Below are 19,522 nucleotides of genomic sequence, written 5' to 3' on the forward strand. Positions count from 1 at the left end.
ACGCCGAATGTCTACCGTCAACCGATTGTGTGGATTCTTTTCTAAAATACCCATCGTAACTTGATTGTGTTCGTGTGGGTGAAACCATTGAAAGGTTGGCGCACTATCTCGTGTGCGACTAGCAAAAATCCTAAGGAACGCATAGAAGAGATAGAAGTTGGCCTGTTGGTTGGTTGGATGGTTGAGATGCGTTTTGCTAAGTAGTTCACGGTCAAAAGGTGATTGAGCATACAGAGACGGCAAACAGTTTGACCATCGACTCATCATAATTCAACTTTTGCTAGTGTTCAATTCGTCTACTCGCGTATGCTATATTACGCTCATGCTTTCGTGCAGAGAATTAGAGTACTTGGTAGTGTTTAATACGTGCTTCAAAATGGTTTGTTTTCGGGTTTCTTTTCAGCGTTACAAATTTCGGCTCGTTTTTCTACACAATTTTCTTAAACTTTTTTCTTTTTTGTTCCATATTCGTCCGTAGAATCAACGAGGGTTCCGACATTATGGAAAAATCGGCTTCAGCACAGGTGGCGGCAGCATCGGCTGCCGGGCCTAAAGTGTCGCAGATAGCGAACCTTTTCCAGCGCAAGCCAGTCGAACAGATGCAAGAAGCAACCACACGACTCGGAGAAGCAAACCCACCAGCATCCGGTGTCGTCGCTGGCCACCACCACTCACCGACGGCCACGGTTGTCCGGACCGAATCGCATGCAGCTCGCTTCAACAACGCCCGAGCACTGTTCGAGAAGCTCGGCGAGGGTCGCGTCAATCGACCGCCGCCTTTCAGCATCAAGATGTCACATTCCAGCAGTAAGGACGACAATCTGTCCGACATCGGTTCCGGGCAAGACAGATCACCTTCGCCAAAGAGAAAGCAGTTGCAGCAGCAACAATATCCTTCGGTACTGCCTGTATCGGCCATCAGCAACGGTATCAGCAAGCTGGACTCCAACCGTATTTTGAACCAATCGCGCCTGAAGTCGGATAAACCCGAAAAGCCAGAGAAACCGGAGCGAAAGTTCAATTCTCGGGAATTGATTGAGAAGCAAAAGAATTGGACTTCACACTTCTCGAAAACACGATCTTCGAAGGGGGCCGCTGTGGGAGACTTCACCCGGTGTGACATAATCCGGACGGTGCCGGGGACGGGTATTATTGCAGGTGGAAACACCACATCCGCTGCACACCTGCCTACAACAACGAATGGTACATTGTACAGCAGTGGCGGGTCCATTTCAAACGGAAGTTCCAAAGAGACCCTATATTGCGGGCATACTGATAGAGCCGATCGGCCGTTGACGAACCACCCGCCGTTGCCACCATCGGTAGGAGCTGGCCATCAACGATTACCGTCCCCCAATGAGTCACCACCAAGTCCGCCCAAGCGGCAAACGCCACCACCGCCTCCGCCAGAGAAGGGCCCACGTAATTCAGCCGGGTCCGCCATCCTGAAACAGAATTCTTTTCCAAGCCCCACAAAGACACCGCCGGCGGTTCCTCCGCACGCGACCAGTCACATTTCGCTCAGTCCAACGAAGAGCGGTCCAGACAACGTGAAACCCCCCCCGCGACAGGTTGAACCGTTGACAACGGCCGGAGAAGGCAACATTCCACCCGCAGCTCCCGTACGCAGCAGCACCACTACGCTTACCACCATCTACCCGCAATCTTTCAGCACCGAGCCACAACCGGAGAAGATGGCTGGCAAGAAGTCACTCGATGTCAATCTGGATGAACGAAGCTCAAGTGGTGGCCTTCCACCACCTTCCACCTTCAAGTACCCGGAGCTGGGGGCACTGGCACGCCGCCAATCATCTGAACGGGACACGGGATCTGGTGGGCTAACCTCACCAGCTCATGCCATCAGCTCGTCGCCCAGTCCGGGCGCTAGCGCTTCGTCCGGACCGTCCTCGCCGATACACACAGAGGACGAGAAACAGGAGAACGAATCGACGGAAAAGTTTTCCAGTGCCATCGAACGAGAGGAAGATGGTTCCGCGTCGGATTTGAAATCCATAGAGGAACGAAACGGTAAGTCACGGGAATTTGACCGTTTTTCATTTCGAAAAGGTTGCTAAATAATACGAATGGACGAGGAAAATTTTAACTATAACTTGACGCCAGCATTAAGCCTTGAATATCTCTTCTGATGTGAGACTTGCATGAGCTTTCTCACTGTCAGTCTTTCAAATTACTTGCATCCTCTAAGCTTGCGGCATCATGCATTGCCTCGGCTAAAACGCGTCTGTGTCCCTTTCAATGGCTGGGGCTGCTCATTTTCACTTTGTTTTCGTAGTGTTCCTTCTTTATTAAACAAGCACATGCAGCGCATAACCTTGTCAATTGCAGTGCGATCTAAATCCAGCCAGTTGAGGGTAACGGGTAGGAGTAACGGCATAACAGACGACTGGTATCGCGCGTGCCTGTAGAACCATAACTTCACATTAGCCCTAAAACCTCTCCAGAAAGTTCCCCTCACGTGGTGAGTGGTGACGTTGTCGGCCTGGTGTTGGTGTGTCTGGGTGAGACATGAGGTGCAGTGCAACATTCTTTTGTGCTATTTGGTGCAGTTTCAAGTGCATTCTTAGTCACAGCAAGCGATGAACGACTCAGTTATCGAGGAGGGTTCTCTCTTAAGAAAAAGCATTTTAATGTCGCTTCTAGATGAGACCTGATGGGGACTCTTTCTGTGTATCGACTACTGCGTTGCCTGTGTGGTTGCCTGTAATCTGCGTTGCCTGTAATCTGGGGATGATTGGCCTTGTTCCGAAACAGGATTTTAATACATTGATGTGCTTGTGATTTACTTTCTGTCAACAAGCTTCAGGAGAGTTTCGATTGTTATTTGTCTTTCAAACGCTCACCAAGGATTTAACAACTATCTTTACATATATTTTATCCTGAACTGAGGAGCCAATATTGACACTACTCGATTGATGATATGCAACACAACCGGTCCACGAAGCGTTACAGTAATGTTGGTTACCAGGCTTGTCCTGGTTAATCCATATGTGGTAAGACTATAAATCTGAAACTTTCCCGGAAATGTTTGTAACCCAACTTTTGCTTGCTTGTTCCTAGGCCTTATTGTAGCTCTTGTACGACCTCGCAGCTATGTATGGCGTATTTAGTCGCATTTACTGCTACCTTTTCCCGAATGATAAAACCCCCTGGTGGTCTGAATCGGTGTTGGCCCATTTTTCTCGTAAAGTGCGAGCTGTAATGAACCGTACGGGCCGGGCATCCGGTATGATGGTACAGCAGTGCAGCATTTTCGCGTATGGCCATTTCAAACATTCGAAGTTATTCACTGAACAGTTTTGTTTTTTTTAATTTCTAGTAAACCCTCTCTACCAATCAGAATCAGAAACACTAGGTTTAAGAAACCTTATTTTAACCTCTTTTCAATGGTTGAGCCAAATGTCCAATTTCTGTTTGGAGATAAGCAATTCTAAGAATTCTTAAAAAAGATGGCTCGAATTTTTTTTAATGATCGGATCTCGACACTCTCCCCAAAAATCGTATCTATACGCAGTGGCAATCTTTTCACGGGCGAAGAATAAACAGACAAATTGACCGAAATGTGGTGTCACGTCCTTCTCAGGCCGGAAGCGACCGGCAGACCAAGAAGAATGCGATGCCTTTCGTCGCAAGCGTTCTGACGACCCTGCTCACTAGAACTAAACCTCCCATACTAATGGGACAAAGTGAACCCTAATTCGTGCATACGGTAGTCTATTTTGGTCTTTTCTCTTCACACTGGAAACGTATGAGGAGGGTGCTTTTATAAATAGAAAAATACATGTAGCGTGGAATGCTGAATTGGGAATAATGTTCTTTGGAGTGCGTCCATGCAGTCGCCACCGGAAAGCAGTTAGAATTTTTAGAGCCATCACATAGTCCGTTTCGAGTTTCTTAAGTTGAGGTCTTAGACCGGAGGTTGAGCTGCTTCCGAATGGTTTTTAAGTGATTACTCTGGAAAGCCATTTACTTAAGTAGCGGAAGTTAACGATGGAGTACTATCATGGTTATGTTCGATTCGGAACATACTGGGAAGTCCATTTGATTTCGTAACTCATTAGGTCATTAGTTTCGTTACTGACAGGAATACGTTATTATGAGTTATGACGTAGGCAATTGTTTACAACTACCTTCTATGATTGTCCTGGGCTTTTATTCTGTTCACAAAAGGTACGAACTAATTTTTCGTACGATTCTTGTGAGTTGTGAAACAGTAATTAACTAGTGCGTAAGTCAGTAGCATCTTAGTTGCCTGTAGCCCAACCTGTTAAGAAAACGGTGCTCACTAGTAAGTGATCGTTAAAGTCAGCACCGACGGTGAGGATCATTGGTGAAGTACGACGCCCATATATAAAAACATATACATATATAAAAACGAGGTGCAAAATATTATGGAAAGTGAACTCTCGTATACCGTTAAATGAATGAATTCATAGAAGTAAAGGATTATAACATGGCTTAGAGAATGTTCTTGTATTCCACAACGACGTTTGTGAAAAACATGACTGAGCCTAGACTAGTATCGATGGTGTAGCACAACGTTCAACCTCAAAATGAAAATAGGACGGTAAAGAGATGGTTCGTGAAAGTAGTTAACAGTCTGGAAAAGGCCGAGAGAATCTTTTCCAAAAATAGTCATGTTCTCTATGCACACAGCTCTCGGTACTGCTCTGCACAGCCTGCTGCAATGATTCTACAGCGATAATTTAATGGCGTAATAATAATATATCTGCTTTGGCTTCTCCAGTGTGTGGCTTCATTCAGTCTTTCTCTCTGTCGTTCTATAAGTAGCACACTCTCAGCATAATTCTGTTCAGTATGTTCATTCATTCTCGTTTCACTCATCGCGATCACGATCGCCCTAGCTCTCAGTGTGCACCGCGGGTTTTATTGCCGGCGGTCGCAGGCGGATTCTGATCATCCGCGAGACGCAACTTTAGCGTCTCGTGAATCCTGTTTTCGTGCGGACGTGTTTTGTGCTTTTGGTGATCCAATTGGTCGACCATCTGTTGTTGCTTTGTTATAATTTGAAGCAGCAAATGAGGGTCGCTGATCAAGGTGAAAATGAAAATGATGGTGAAAATGGCGTACTAATCTAGATTTGCTTGACCTGTTGTGTACATATGATTGCGCGCTTGAAACACAAGCGTGGTTATATCGACATACAGGCGCCAAAAATCCCACACTATCCTCGAATCCATCCATCCTCTTGCATACGAGTGTGTGTGTGTGACGAAACCGTAACGAATATTATGCAGTGTACATCGTGCGTGATACTCACTTCACGAAATTCCGACAGCCGCCCTGTGAGTCTTAAAATAATATTCATCAGAAGCAGCGCGTTGTTGGTGCTACGTTTTCCATTTTGATTTTGTATTCGGTACCTTCTTTTCGTCACACAAATTTGCTTAATTTGAATCGTGATCGTGACGTAAATCAGTAAAAATGAACGAGGTGTATTCAACATTTGAAAAAGGAGGATGCTAATCTAAGCTGGAATAGAAGCGCTTGACGCGCCAGTGAAAGTGGTCGTGGAACAGAACGCCTCGTTTGTCTTGGTTTTGATGTGAGCTAAGTATAAGCAGCAATGCAAAGAAATTTCTCGTTTATCATGATCGTGCGTGAAAATGGACGTGCACGGTGTGTGGTGTTTCAAAGAAACGACTGAGAATTAGCATGAAATTATTTGACTACTATTCGAGCAATAATTGTTTCGTCTCGACACAGAGAAGTTGACAGCGACGAAGAATGTTTTCTAAGTGGATAGAGGTTTTCTATTCGGAGGTTAAAGTTATTCCTGTAAGACGTCCTCTTTGCGCACGTTGTGTGAGTGCGTGCATGTGTCTAGCATACGGCTTATGTCCAAAGTGTTGTTACGGTACGGTGCGAGGGTGTCAACAGAGTAATCAAAGTACCACAGCAGCTTGTTGGCTGACCTCAATGCGATGTGAAGATGAAACGCATTCAGTTAACGAACTTGGCAGCCATGTTGATTTGATCGGGCATAGTTTGTGGCTGTCCATTGCACACAATCATAAGGGAAAATGAAACCAATGGATCCGAAGTATTCGCCTGTTGGTAAAAATAAATTTTTTCGTAAGATATTTTTTTCTGTATGTGGCAATTAGTAGACAATTGCTGTCAACTAACCCATTCCATTTCGAAGAAGGCCATTCTTTTCAAAAGTCTGATGAAAACAAACCGCGATCACGCACTACGTCGTCTAGTTCGTTGTGCATGGGGGTGAATTATTGTCACACTGTTTGCTATGTCTGTATTGGTGAGTTTCTTTTGTGCCCCGGAGGGCATATAACAATTCCATGAGCTGCGTTTTTTAAACGATATTTTATAACGACCAAAACAATAGGAATCGAGTTTCGAGTTCGAGTTTCATAATAGGGGGGGACGCCACCGTATTCTCTACATCTGGCTCCCTGTGTCTTTTTCTTTTTCCGGAAACAGAAGGAGGCCATGAAAGGACGACGATACGATACGATTTAGGAGATAAACCCCATGTTACCTTTTCATGTAAATTCGTATATCAGTTTGTTGTTCAATGAGAAGACAACGGCAAACGTCTTCGTTAGCTCATAATTAACCTCTTATGTTGTATGTTGTAAAACTAAAGTGTATGTTGGGAGCAACTGTTCATTCAATTTATGGCCTCGCCTTGAGTCGTTTTCATAGCGGTCAAAATTATCGCGACTTCTCTGGCACCCGGTGACAATTATATGGAAACGAGCTGTGAAAAGTTTTTGGAAGTGTTTCATAAACGATAAACACCTGCCATTGACCAGCGCAGTGCTGCTTTTGTCCCAAGTGCTTGCAAGAAACGTATTAAAAAAAAAATGAGAAAAAAAGTGTGATTATAATGGAACTATGGAGCTAACATTATGAAACACAGTAGCCATGGCATGGTATGTTTGAAACTAGTCCGTGGCGACCATGCATAATTTTTAAAATTGGTTGGTGGTACGTTCGGAGCAGCAGAAGATGTGCCTCAGTATACGACGGTTTTGCATCGACTGCAAGGGTAAGTGGGGATTCCCTCTCTTCTTGTGGTGGCCCACAAGAGCTAAAATTGAACCAACGGTACAATTAAGCTTTTCGCGCGAACTAGTTCACCTGAGACTTTCGTACGAAGATGACACGTTTTACAGGTTGGCCACCACCACAATTCATTTCCGGATGCCGATGGTTTAGGTTAAAGCTACAGTTCTAACGAGTACCTTTCTGTGTTTGGTTTTAGGAAAATCCTCACGATCAGACGATGAACATCATTCCGGTGAGCAAGAGTATCAGGATCATGGTGGTGTCACACTCCGCTCGAAAGTGTCCAGCATTTGCTTTGAGGTTCCAGCAGCCGGTCTTGGCAATCGACCACCGAGCATCATCAGTAATTCCACCACTACCGATGAGGGTGGTTTCAACGAGCCATCGCCGGAAATTAAGGCCAAACTCAAGCCAGCTTACGAGTTCGATCTTCCGCTGCCTGCTTCTCCACCACGAAAGCTTCCGGTTGGTCAAGATCGTTCGCCAGTCTGCAGTCCGGCGACAGAAACAAAACTAACCTATGCCGATCTCGGCTACCGGGTGCGTCCGGACGGTACAGAATGTGACGAAATCTACGGTGAAGTGGATTTATATGGAAGTGCCAATATTAGCAGTATTAGGAAGTCTCACCAACAACAGTCTCTGGTCCAGACTGGGATCCCTTTTACTAGCAATCGATGTCAGAATGATGCAGTGGGTGGTGATGATGCCATCGTGGCTAATGGTGATTGCTCGACGGTGGTAACTAATGGAGCACAAGTTGACGCGAACCTCAACGATGTAACGATTGACCGAGTGCTGTATGCATCAATTATTCCTACGGGTGTCACTGATAGCGGATCCTCACTAAACGATACGAGCAGTGAGCTAGCTTTCATGGACGTCGAGAAAGACGAGGCGAAGATTTTGGACTTTGATGAGCTGAGTGAAATAGGCGAGAAGGTCTACCACAGTCCGCAAACGCTGCTTGATCCAACGAGACCCACGCTGACGGCGCCAGAAGAAGATTATAGCACCAAGACGCTACCAGATCCGCCATCACTGGCCTCGATGCGTCCGCCACCGATTCCGGAAGGGCCTCCTTTGGATTTGCATGATGCGCTCGAGTACGCCGATGCCAGTGACAACGACAGCTTACTTCCAGATGAGATGACGGCAGACGAAGCAGAGCGGCTGTTAAGCTCTAGGTGCGTATTTGTAGTTAAGGTCAAGGTGCACGTAGTGTTGTAATGGGTTTGAAACTTGCACTGCTTGTTGTTTCCGCCGGCGCCTACAATCTATTAATGATCAAAATAAGGTTTATTCTATTTTTGAGTTTGAATGCACCTTCGCCGAAGATCTGAGGCCTATTATTTTCAAAACAGTTTGAAACTGTGAGCAAGACAGTTACTACCGTTGGAGAGTATTTAATGGAAACAAAATAGCTAATTAACTGTAGTGTGTTTTTGATGTGAGAATTGTTAGAGCAGTCGGTAGAGCAGTCGGTAACGTTCGTCGCTGTCAACGCAGCTGGCATGGGTTCGAATTCTGGGACCGGTTGTCACTCAACCGGCCATCACTGTTACAGAGAGCATCAGAGATTAACATTGTCTCTGGTGCCAGGCTGGCTTCTTATATCGCCCAGCGGTTGTAACGCCAAATAAGAAGAGAAGTTATTAGATTATTGATTACTAATGAGCTCAAACTTTACGTTTTTTAAGTCTTAGACGAATGAACCGGGCCGAATTTGTAAACTTCACGGTTGTTTTATTTGAAATTCCAAGTCAATCTACGTTCGTGAGTCTTACGTTTTCTTACTGCAGTCCACCGAGACGAAATGAAAATCTCTGTGTGCAAGCTAACATATCTAATTCAAGTGCTTTGTTGTGTAATGTTCAAAATGAATTGTGGCACACAGTTACGTTATTCTTCGACAGTGTTCGTGTCTATTGTATTGACGATCCACGATACTGGCACTAACTTTGAATCAGTTATCAATTATCTGAATTTTAATACGTCAATATGAATAGCTTCTATGGCTGTGATCTAACTCTCTGTCAATTAATTTCTTTTTCATTTACTCCTTCGTTATTATTGTAGATCTGATTTTCTGCACTTTCAATTTTCGTATATTCTTTAATTTTTTTAACCTGATTGGATCTTTATTTTACATAAATGCGTGGTTACATAACGGTACAGAGATATTCCATATTGGGATTGCAGCTATTAAATAATTCTAAGGTATCAAAATGGTTTAAATGAAGATATTTTGATTAAAATCTGTTTAAATTACATGTTATGCCACGTGGCATTGAGTCATTTTATCATTCTTATAACTAATAACCAATAACTAACAACATCTTACAACTAGTTAACTTTAGTATATTCTTTCATGGAAATTTAAGTAACGGGGAATTTATTTGTGATTTGCTTATGTGTTTTAAAATTATGTGTTTTTCTATTTTCCCGCTTCTTTTATTTTTACGTACGATTCACTGTTTTCTATGTTGTGACTGTACCGTTCTTCGCTAATGTCTGTGCCTTATGAGGCAACCCTTGATTTCTTCTTTTACGCTTCTGGTCAACCGACTACCTGCCCCAACATCATCTATATGACATGCTGTCTTCTACACACATTCAATAACACCATGATATACATACACAACATCCTCGTCGACGAGCACATCCTGGCACATCATTTCGGTTTTTGTATACTATACGTGGCGACCTTGTCAATCCTGTTCGATTCATTCATTGATCCTGTTTTGTTTCGCCTGTAAATCCGTCCATGCTGCTTGTGTTTTGCATGTTCGCTATTCCTGGAGTAGAATATTGGAGTACAAGATCAGGTAAAAAAATGTTTTTAGACGTTCCACTATACTTATATCTGAGAATGGGTCAATGAGACTCATCATGCATCGTACAGACGTAACATTACCTTTACTTTCTTTCTTTCAGACAACGACCGCTGTTGTCAGATGAACAAGCGCGCGAAGTAGAACAAATTTTGCTCAACAATCAAGCCAAAGCCGAGAGACCAGAAGCCGAACGGGTGCCCGTTCCAAGGCAATCCGCCAGTATGATCGAACCCTCATCATCTACAGTTCAGCAACAAACACTTAAAGTGCAAGCATCAACAACAACGACCTCCGACGAACCTGACTGGTTGAAGGACGTTCTCGAGGCACCAAAGCACACATCCGCATCCCCATCACCTTCGTTGGCGACTGTTGGTCCGTCGTCAGTGCGAGGTAGGCCTCCACCACCACCTCCCGGTCCGCCGGCCACCAGCCGTAACACTTCCATTACTAGTCAGCCGCCCGAAGAGGGCAGCATTGATAATAACACTACGTATGATCTGCTCAATCAAACTATCCTCGACGCCTCGTCTTCCGTACTAGTCGACTCATACGTAGATACAGGTGACTCGATACCAAGCGTCACAACGACCACCACCTCCGATAGCATTAATCTGGGTAAATTGGAAGATTCGACCGGTGAGACAGCATCAGCGGGTGTAGCAACAGTCACCACAACTCTGGTGCACGACGAGGAGCAGGACGATGAAAAGGATAACACCTCAAGTAGTCGGCGTGGGCCAGCCGCTTGTAGTGAAGCAGACGTATCGGCCGACGATGAGTCAAACAACTCTGCCAACGGATTCTACATCCCCGAGTATCCGCCGGTACGTTGCCAGGAGGTGTACGTTAATCCGGATGGTGTACACTTTTTTGAAGACGGTAATTTTTGGATGGAGGTCCCGGGTCTGATAGAGGCGGATCGTGAACTTGACGACGAAGACCTTCGGGGGTACATAAAGAAAAATACGAAAGTGAAATTCAGCACTAACCCGATGCAAGTGTTCTCAACCTTCTCTGTGAACGATTATGATCGGCGCAACGAGGACGTGGATCCGGTGGCCGCTTCGGCCGAGTATGAACTAGAGAAACGCGTAGAGAAAATGGACGTTTTTCCGGTTGAACTGATGAAAGGACCGGAGGGATTGGGGCTGAGCATTATAGGTACTAAACATTACGTAATTAAACTTTACGGTACTAAACTTTACGTAACATTAAACTTTACGTAATACAATACGTACTTTCGCAGGTATGGGTGTTGGTGCCGATGCCGGTTTGGAGAAGCTAGGGATATTCGTAAAGACCATCACCGATAATGGTGCTGCGGCGCGTGATGGGAGAATACAGGTTTGTAACGCTTCTTCTTACAAAACTTCCAGCAGTAATATTCTATACCCTTTGTAGGTGAACGATCAAATTATCGAGGTGGACGGTAAAAGTCTAGTCGGTGTTACGCAGGCGTACGCTGCGTCCGTTTTGCGCAACACTTCCGGTTTGGTTCGATTCCAGATTGGACGGGAGCGTGATCCGGAAAACTCTGAAGTAGCACAATTAATTCGCCAGAGCTTGCAAGCGGACCGAGAGAAAGAAGAACGAGTGAAGCGCCAGTTGGAGGACTACATAAGGCGGAATGCAGAAATTTCTGAAGATAGTACATTGCCAGTCTCCGCCAACTCGAGTGTCTCCGAAGGTCCGGTTAGTCCTACGGCAAACGTTGCAGAATCTTTGTTCGAAACGGAAGCTGCCCGGAGTAGCGATGTTGAGTCATTGCGACGCATCTTGCAGGAGGTAAGACAATTGTGTTTAAGGAAGCCAGATCAAACAATCTTCACTCTCCCACCTTCTGCCGATCAGCATCACTCCCTGCAACCATCATGATTTTGTTATGTTTTCGGTTCATCATTTTCTCTGACAACCGCATCGACTATCACATTAATAGTTTTGTATTTGCTCAGTCAGCTTACCTCGTCCATGCTTTAGTTTTGATCTAAATAAGCTTTAAATGTTTAAACGAGTTTACTTCTATCAGTTAATAAAACTGTCTTGTTGTTTTGTTCCCAGCGTTCTATTTCGCTTTTCGTGATCTAGTTTTTGATTTACGGAGTTAGTTCTCGCTGGAAAACCGCTTAACACCGGTGGCAAGGCCTTCTTGTTGCGAGTCATAATTGATAGCTTGATAGAGAAATATGGTTTATACTTCTCAATCCAAATTACCGAAAGCTTAAAACACGTGATTTTTGTTTAAGTTAAGTAATTTCCGTGGAATCCCTCTGAAGACGTTCATAGTACAGGTGTTTTTTTTTTATCCCAGACCCTCTTCAAAACCACACCGACCATATGATAAATGTTTTTTTTTAGTAAATCTGGCGTGTGATTTTTGTTATTGATTTTTTAGGCATTTTTCTTCGGATTTCGCTAACAGTTTATTCTATTTCATTTTGTTTGTTCTTCTTTATGCTGAAAATGCATCCACATAACGTTTCTAACCATATTTGGGAATGGCCATGATGATGTGTTGCCTGCGTTGCAGCATAAAGCGGTAAAGTCTCGTTAGATAATGCTCTTCAATTCGCACCGATTTTCACCTCAATGATTAACATCCGTTCCCTTAATAGCCCTAGCGTAACATAAGTTACAAGTTCTTTGTGTATGCTGTGCTGTGAATGCTTCACTTTTAAACACTCACACTGATATTCACATTTGTTCGGGTGTTCTCTATATTGCTTTATTACTTTACGACAACTTACGTGTTATGTTCGCGTGTTTTTCTTTTACTTCATAAAGCTCATGTTTCAATTTCTTCTACGGCCTTATTTTTCTTGTTTGTCTACATTTGTCTATGGAATGCCAAAATGTTTGTTGGGTGTTAGCAACATTATTTGTTGTTTTGAATGATCGCTTTCTCGGTAAAATTAGTTGTAAGCAGGCCCGAAACTCCACAACGAAACACGGAGAACGGAAACGTTGGATGTTTATTTGCATTTTTGGGAGTTGTTCTCAATTTCTCCCATATGCTACTCTTTCCATTGAGACGGTAAGAACTGTTCTGAATGCAATGAGTGTAAAATTTGAATGTTGAGCATGGGTTTGTTCTTTGGATTTCCCTGTAATGTTTTTATCATCTCTTCCAAATATAAGATAATGAATTGTTGCCTGGTTGGTGCATGATTTTGTTTTTTGCTGAAACCGGTTTTGGTGCCTATTTTATGATGTAGAAACAATTCGTTCATGCATCAAAGTTTTTGTTTAACGTTTAGCAGAAAATAGTAGTGCAAAGACTGATACGGTTTCGAGTAGTGTTTTTTGTCGTTTTAATGATCCTTGTAAAACACTTCAACAATTATTACTTCATCGCAGTTTACAAGCTGTCTGAGGAACCCTCTCCAACAAAATCAACCGTCTTATCAGCCCTTTTGGCCTCCTTCTTACAAAAATTTGGTACTGTATCTGTTGATCGAAAAATTCCACAATTTCTTTTCTTTTCTTTCCAATCCATGAAATGATCTTCACCTGAATATCTATATCACTCGATCAACCGATCAAATGAACCAACCTACAAAATGGTCTACGTAAAAAACAATAAAAAACACAACCTCATCCCTTACCACCTACTTTATTATATATGCTTGCTACCACAATTTACGCAACAATTAAATTATAAAACTTTTTTCTCTCGTTCCCCGTCTTCCGTATAATACTGAAATGTTGCCGTCATTTATGTCCTGCATTTTCCGTTGTCCAACTCCGTTCTACACTTCCGGTTCCAAAAAATCGTCAAACTAAAACCAAACTCTTTGCGCGTCACCAAACCAACACACTGCCAAAATAATAAAACGCAAATCATCCAGAATCTTAAAACCATTGCACTGCATGAGGGCGATATTCTGAATCTGAAACAGCAGGTAAGTTTATTTTTTGATTTATCCATGGTATGACATGGTTTAGTGGTTTATTACTAACTGAGTATAAAAAAGAAACAAAGAGAGATCTATTAATTTTCGGTTGGTTTTCGTTTATCTTAATGAAGAAATCTCATGAAGAGCGAATCAATGAAGATAAACATTTGAGAGTACATTTGTTTGTGTTGAAATGAAGAATGTTTTTACCAGAAACAGAAACATGCGATTGGGGTGTGGTTAAGTTTCCATGTTGCCTTCTGTGCTATGTGACGTCTCATTTAATTACATTATCGCCCGATTGAAATGTAGCTTCGAACTATCGTCACTCACACATTAGGTTGGCTAAAAAGAAATCCGTTATTTTTGGGTGAAATTCAAAACTATATTTAACAGGTTTCCAATAGTCCGATTTGCGTCAAATATGCACCATTTTGCTGGGAAATTTATTGGCTTTTCCAGGCCTTTCTGGGATATCACTAAAGACGTGCGTGACATTTCTTTGTCCTGGTGGAACACAAATTCTCTTCTGTTGGTCGATTCTGGTCGCTTCTGGTCAATTACTAGCTTCGAGCTTTGCAGTAATTGACAGTATAGGTTTGAATTTAGTGTTTGGTAGACGAAAGCAACTCAGAGTAAACGATTGCTTTCAAGCCCCACCCAAATACCCAGTAGAAACTTCCTTACCGTTATTCCTGGTTTGACCACGGGTTAAGCTGCTTTACCACGTTTAGACCGCGATTATTTTTACTCAGTATTGTCGTATGTATCCCATACCTCATCCCCAATACCCATCCGCTTAAGAAATGGTTCGATTTCATTCCGTTAGTTCAAAATTGTTCAGAAAATTCTATCCATTATGTTTTTGGTGTAAATAGGGTGGCGCCCAAACATCGAGCTTCTTTGTGAATTCAGCTTTGCGCAAATGGCTTAAAACTGTTTGATAGTTAATCTTTGGCTCCTGGTCGATGCTGTGATTACTAACATGCCGATCAACTTTGATTATTTCTGTGATTTTATCGATATTCGATTCGATTCGATATCGATTCGTTGACTTGTCTGTCTGTGCGACGTGCATCTTTGACATAAAAATAACTGAAACGGGTCGACCAACCAAAATTTCACCTAGCTAGCTGTTAGATTATCGGCACCATAAATACCATGTAAAATATCAGCGGCCTAGCTTGAATTTTCGCCTTTTTCGAAGAAAAACTGTTAAATGTACCAAATTTTCTCTTAGTTGACGTCCATTGTTAACAACATGTAACTCACAAGGGAATATGTGAATAATACAAACGAATAATAAACAGTGAAAGCATTTTTTTATGTGTAAAGTATCAGCTTCAAAACGAGCCTAAACTTGAAACTGTACGATCGATACTTCACGAGATATCGATCACTAAAGCCATCTTCCGAGAAAATAATGGATTTCAATTTAGCCAACCCAATATTATCAGATATTGTCCTAATATTGTCAATAAGGTCCTGGCGTGTAAAATAAAATTTTCATAAATTTGTAAATGGCACGACTATTCATGTACTAATCACCTGGTTTCACTTGGTTCACCACTGAATTGATAACACGTTCATATTTTCACTGTCATTTAACGTTGAATAATAACTATTTTCCCTTCCGTTTGAAAACTAGCTGAAATAAAAATGAATAATACCTCAAATTTTTCTCCTCTCAACCACTTACACACATCTATCCGTACGACGTAGCTCATTAAATATCAACAGACGTGTAATGAGGCAGAGTTGTTGAATGAACGGGTAAAGCATACGGAGCGCGAGCTTGCCAACATAAAGAAGGAAGCGAACAACTACCAAAACATGCTACAGCAGTCACAAGCGCAATATCTGGTACTAGAAAAGAAGTACAGCCGCGTAAAGAAAATCCTGCGCGATTATCAGCACCGCGAAAGAGATATGGTGAGCGATGCGAAATTTAGGATACTGTTTTCTGTTCTAATAATTTCCCTTCTGAATTTTATTTCCATACTTGTAGATTCAGTTCCAGGAGTACTACTTGCAACATCTGCAGGAGAAGGATACCGAATACAACGCGCTTGTGAAGAAGCTGAAAGATCGTGTCATCAGTCTCGAGCAAGATTTGCAGGAAACGCAACGAAAAGCTGGGTTTCCTGTTATATTACCATACGACAGCACGAGCCTTAAGCTTACACCCCAGATGACTCGTCGGCAGCCGCCGAAACCTATCTTTCAGAAGCTTGAAACCGAGTTTTCCGACACCGAGTTCAGCGATCTGTCGCCTGACGGTGAGGGTGAGGATGGCAAAACGGCGACAGTAGAACGGAAAGTTCCACCGGCAAAGGATGACGATCTCGATGTGGGTGCCGTACCACAGCATGAACTGCTGGACAACTCGCTGAACAAGGGCAAAAGTGATCTCGTGGCCCGTGGTGGTCTGGCCAAGCGCAATTTGCCAGGAAAGCGAAGTCACAGTAACAGTGGTTCAGATTGTGCATTGGACGAAAGTGAGGATGACGCGATATCAACGACAAACACTACGCCCGCATCTAACGTGGAGTACAGTGGGCTGTACAGTGCACCGCAGATTGTTAGCCGGAAAGTGGTAACAGGGTTGATGAAGGGTGAGGATACAGGTCCACCGGTGTATGCACAGGTAAACAAGGAGCGAGGTTCTACCGGTCATACGGGTGGTATTGGCGATCATCAGCAACTCCACACGACGATACCAAGCATCTACCGATCGGATAATGGAAAGCTCAACTCGAGCTATGGCTCTGATTTGAATGCTTCTTCGTATGACAGTGATCTCGGATCGTCGACCGACAAACTGAAGGACAGTGGATTGTCAAGTGACAGCTGGATGTATCCAAGTCGGCGACCAAAAGGTCTCAAAGGCATTACGCCGCCCCTGCTGGCCGAGCAGTTGAAGGAGCGGTTGGCGGAACGTGAAGGACGACGAGGCTCAGGCAGTGGCCTCATCGATGATGCGTCATCCCGTGACTCGAGTGACGACTACTCGGAAATTAATCAGCAGCGACATCTCAGCCCAGCGGCATCATTGTCGCAGAACCTACTGGTGGAAATCAAAAAGGCGGTTAACGAAGCACAACCTAAAGGTATCCTCAATCAGTAAATGTGCTTGCTCTTAATTTTTTTCATTTTACCATTACATTGGTAATATGCATGGGTTAGTTTTTATTCCTCTATGGTTTTGACATCAATTAGGGCCTTCGAGCAATTACAAAATGAACCCAAAAGTACAGTTATTACTTGCTGAAGTGAAGGTGTATGTGCTGGATGTTGGACAAATCGATCTCAGTTTCGTATTTTAAAATCTTACGAATATACGTGCTTAGTACAAACCAAGAGTCAACTGTAGATTCGTTTGGTTTTTTCCTTTGATTTGCTTTTCTCTTTCTTCTCTGTTTCATCCGCAGTGAAAAACATTCTTCCACAAAATTTATCTCCTCCAGGCGGCAATGGTCCGTGGCAGCAGCAGCAGCCGCACCAACAACCCCAAGTGGGACAATCGAGTGGAACCGGCGCGGGCTCTCAGGGTCCACCGTCTCCCTCTAGCGCCTCCAGTGGATCCACTTCACCAGGCGCTTATTCACCGAGCCGTACGCTCGATCTGTCCGGATCAACGTCCAGTTTCTCAAGCGACCGTGTTCGCGATGCTCACCAATGGAAGAACGGTCCCGTCGAGGAGTGGTCTAATGAACAGGTTCAGTACACCAATCTACATGTTTTTTTCATGAATTGATCATAAATGTTATTATCTGCGATGCTGCGTCCATAGGTATGCCAATGGTTGCTCGGTATCGGATTAGATCACCACATACCAGCGTTTATGCAGCACTCGGTTGAGGGCGGTGCACTGCTGCAGCTGGACAAGCCGGACTTTAAGATTTTGAATATTGGAGGCGATGATAAGAAGCACCTTAAGCGAAACATCAAGGAACTACGTCGGCTAAACGAGAAGGAACGCAAGCAGCATGAGAAAGAACGCCGCGAGCGTGAAAAACAGTTCAAGAAGGCAGAGAAGAAGGCGGAAAAAGAACAAAAGAAGCGATTACAAAAGTGAACAGTCGAATAGTCTGCAGCTGTACGAAGTGCACAGGGAAGTGCAAAGCATTTAGAAGATCGTGTGGCAAGTACTTCGATGTGTAAAGTATTTTTCCGATAAACAAATTAAATATGAAAGTCGTGAATACAAGAACTTTTACTACAACAGCAATATGATAACTTCAACATTGAGCGAGAGAAAGAATCGCTTCTGATATCCTATCCGGTGCGAGACTGACAATAGGAAGTGGATCTCGATAATTTTTCCGTTTTCGTGTATAGCGTGCTTTCCTGGTTTGAATTATACTTAGCAAAATTAGTTTGTAATTGTTCAGTTATTTATTGTTTTGTTATTTTTTTAGTTTGATTTTTGTTTTTGCTGTATCCGAAGAACCGTTGCATTAGGGACTCCTTTACATTCTTGCTACTTTTGTATTTATGATTTTTTTCTTCTTCGTTACTTTGTGTGTCGACTATAATTTATTGTTTAAATGTAAGTCTTTCCGATTCTTAATATGAGCAAATATGAATATATTTTGGTGTGCAGCTCGAGACTGTAAGATTGGTTGAAACGCTCTACTGCAATCATATACCAGCGAAATGTAGCGACTGGTTCGTAGCGATTAGACTTGAAACGATCCTCAGCGATGGTTGTAGTGAAACAGGTTGTGACACTGAAGGAGGAATGCGTGCCACAGAAGGATCGTCAATGAAGGTAATCAACTTAGAGACAGCCTTTATTACTTCACCAACAGAACTCTAAGGCATTTAGTTAATAACATCTAAAAAAACAATTTGTGTTGAGAAAGCCACGAAGCATCGTGGAGATTTAGAATAGAAAACCTACAAATTGGACGGTCTGATATGTAATTCAAGTTGGTTTTGTATCATAAACGTCACTAGAAGAGATGAATTAATACGTAAATGGAGTAAATTTTTTAGTCCCCTTCCGTCATTCACCTTTTTAAGACTCGAGTAGACCGGCACGTTGCTGGAGTTAGGGAGGAGTTGCAGAATAAATCGTTATACTGAATATTTATTTTTGTCCTTTTTTCTTATGGTATTTGCTTTCATTTATTTATTATTGTGTGTCATTTATATATTATGTGTTAGTTATACAGGTGTCTGTATGTTACTCAGTTAAAGCCTTGTGTGTGCAATTTATTGGATTTCATTTGTGTTTTTTGTGCTTGTTAGGGTTCATTACATAACCTATGCTTTTGGGATGTTAGGAATCTAGTAAGAAAATTGCGCAACAAGTTCTCATGTGTATTCTGAAAGCATTGGGTGCGCGAACCGAACCCTCACGAACCCTGCTTGCCCCTCGTGGTTGTTTGCCAGCCAGTCTGCCAATATGACGTCACTGTCTGCTGTCGTCCCACTTCTATCATGCATCGCTATTAACCTTTCGACATTCTTCAACTTTTCGGGTCGAAATTTAAATCAAAACATTTTTCAATAACGCACCGCTGCGTCGTCGTATGTATTCTTTGTATAGTTGCCTATTGCCCGTATTCCAGTAACAATCTGTCGAACGGTGAAAAGATTAGAATATGAAACATCTACCCATTCAGCGGCGCAACGCCTATCACTTTTCACGGCAATGAAAAGGCCCGCATTATAAACTCTTAACCTAGAACGTTAGCCGAACGCAGGAGC

At 43.1% G+C, this 19,522-nt stretch overlaps 1 protein-coding gene across 1 annotated transcript; it reads left to right on the plus strand.

The window, feature by feature from the left end:
* Positions 1–242: 242 nt before the first annotated feature.
* On the plus strand, positions 243–18,885 carry LOC131205264 (uncharacterized). The gene is made up of 12 exons (XM_058197292.1): positions 243–379; positions 479–2,028; positions 7,268–8,258; positions 9,879–9,899; positions 10,009–11,072; positions 11,158–11,255; positions 11,313–11,696; positions 13,757–13,810; positions 15,527–15,736; positions 15,813–16,914; positions 17,236–17,522; positions 17,598–18,885. The coding sequence occupies exons 2-12, from the start codon at positions 501–503 to the stop codon at positions 17,880–17,882; spliced, it is 6,024 nt and encodes a 2,007-aa protein (XP_058053275.1). The 5' UTR covers positions 243–379; positions 479–500; the 3' UTR covers positions 17,883–18,885.
* Positions 18,886–19,522: the final 637 nt, after the last annotated feature.

The sequence above is a fragment of the Anopheles bellator genome, chromosome 1 (genome assembly GCF_943735745.2).
Source record: "Anopheles bellator chromosome 1, idAnoBellAS_SP24_06.2, whole genome shotgun sequence".
Classification (NCBI taxonomy): Eukaryota; Metazoa; Arthropoda; class Insecta; order Diptera; family Culicidae; genus Anopheles; species Anopheles bellator.

Excerpts from the sequence above, each read along its gene's own strand:
- LOC131205264 (XM_058197292.1), top strand. The coding sequence starts at position 501 with ATGGAAAAATCGGCTTCAGCACAGGTGGCGGCAGCATCGGCTGCCGGG. Across the intron at positions 11,256-11,312 it reads CGCGTGATGGGAGAATACAG|GTGAACGATCAAATTATCGA; the intron begins GTTTGTAACGCT and ends TACCCTTTGTAG. Across the intron at positions 17,523-17,597 it reads AGGAGTGGTCTAATGAACAG|GTATGCCAATGGTTGCTCGG; the intron begins GTTCAGTACACC and ends CTGCGTCCATAG.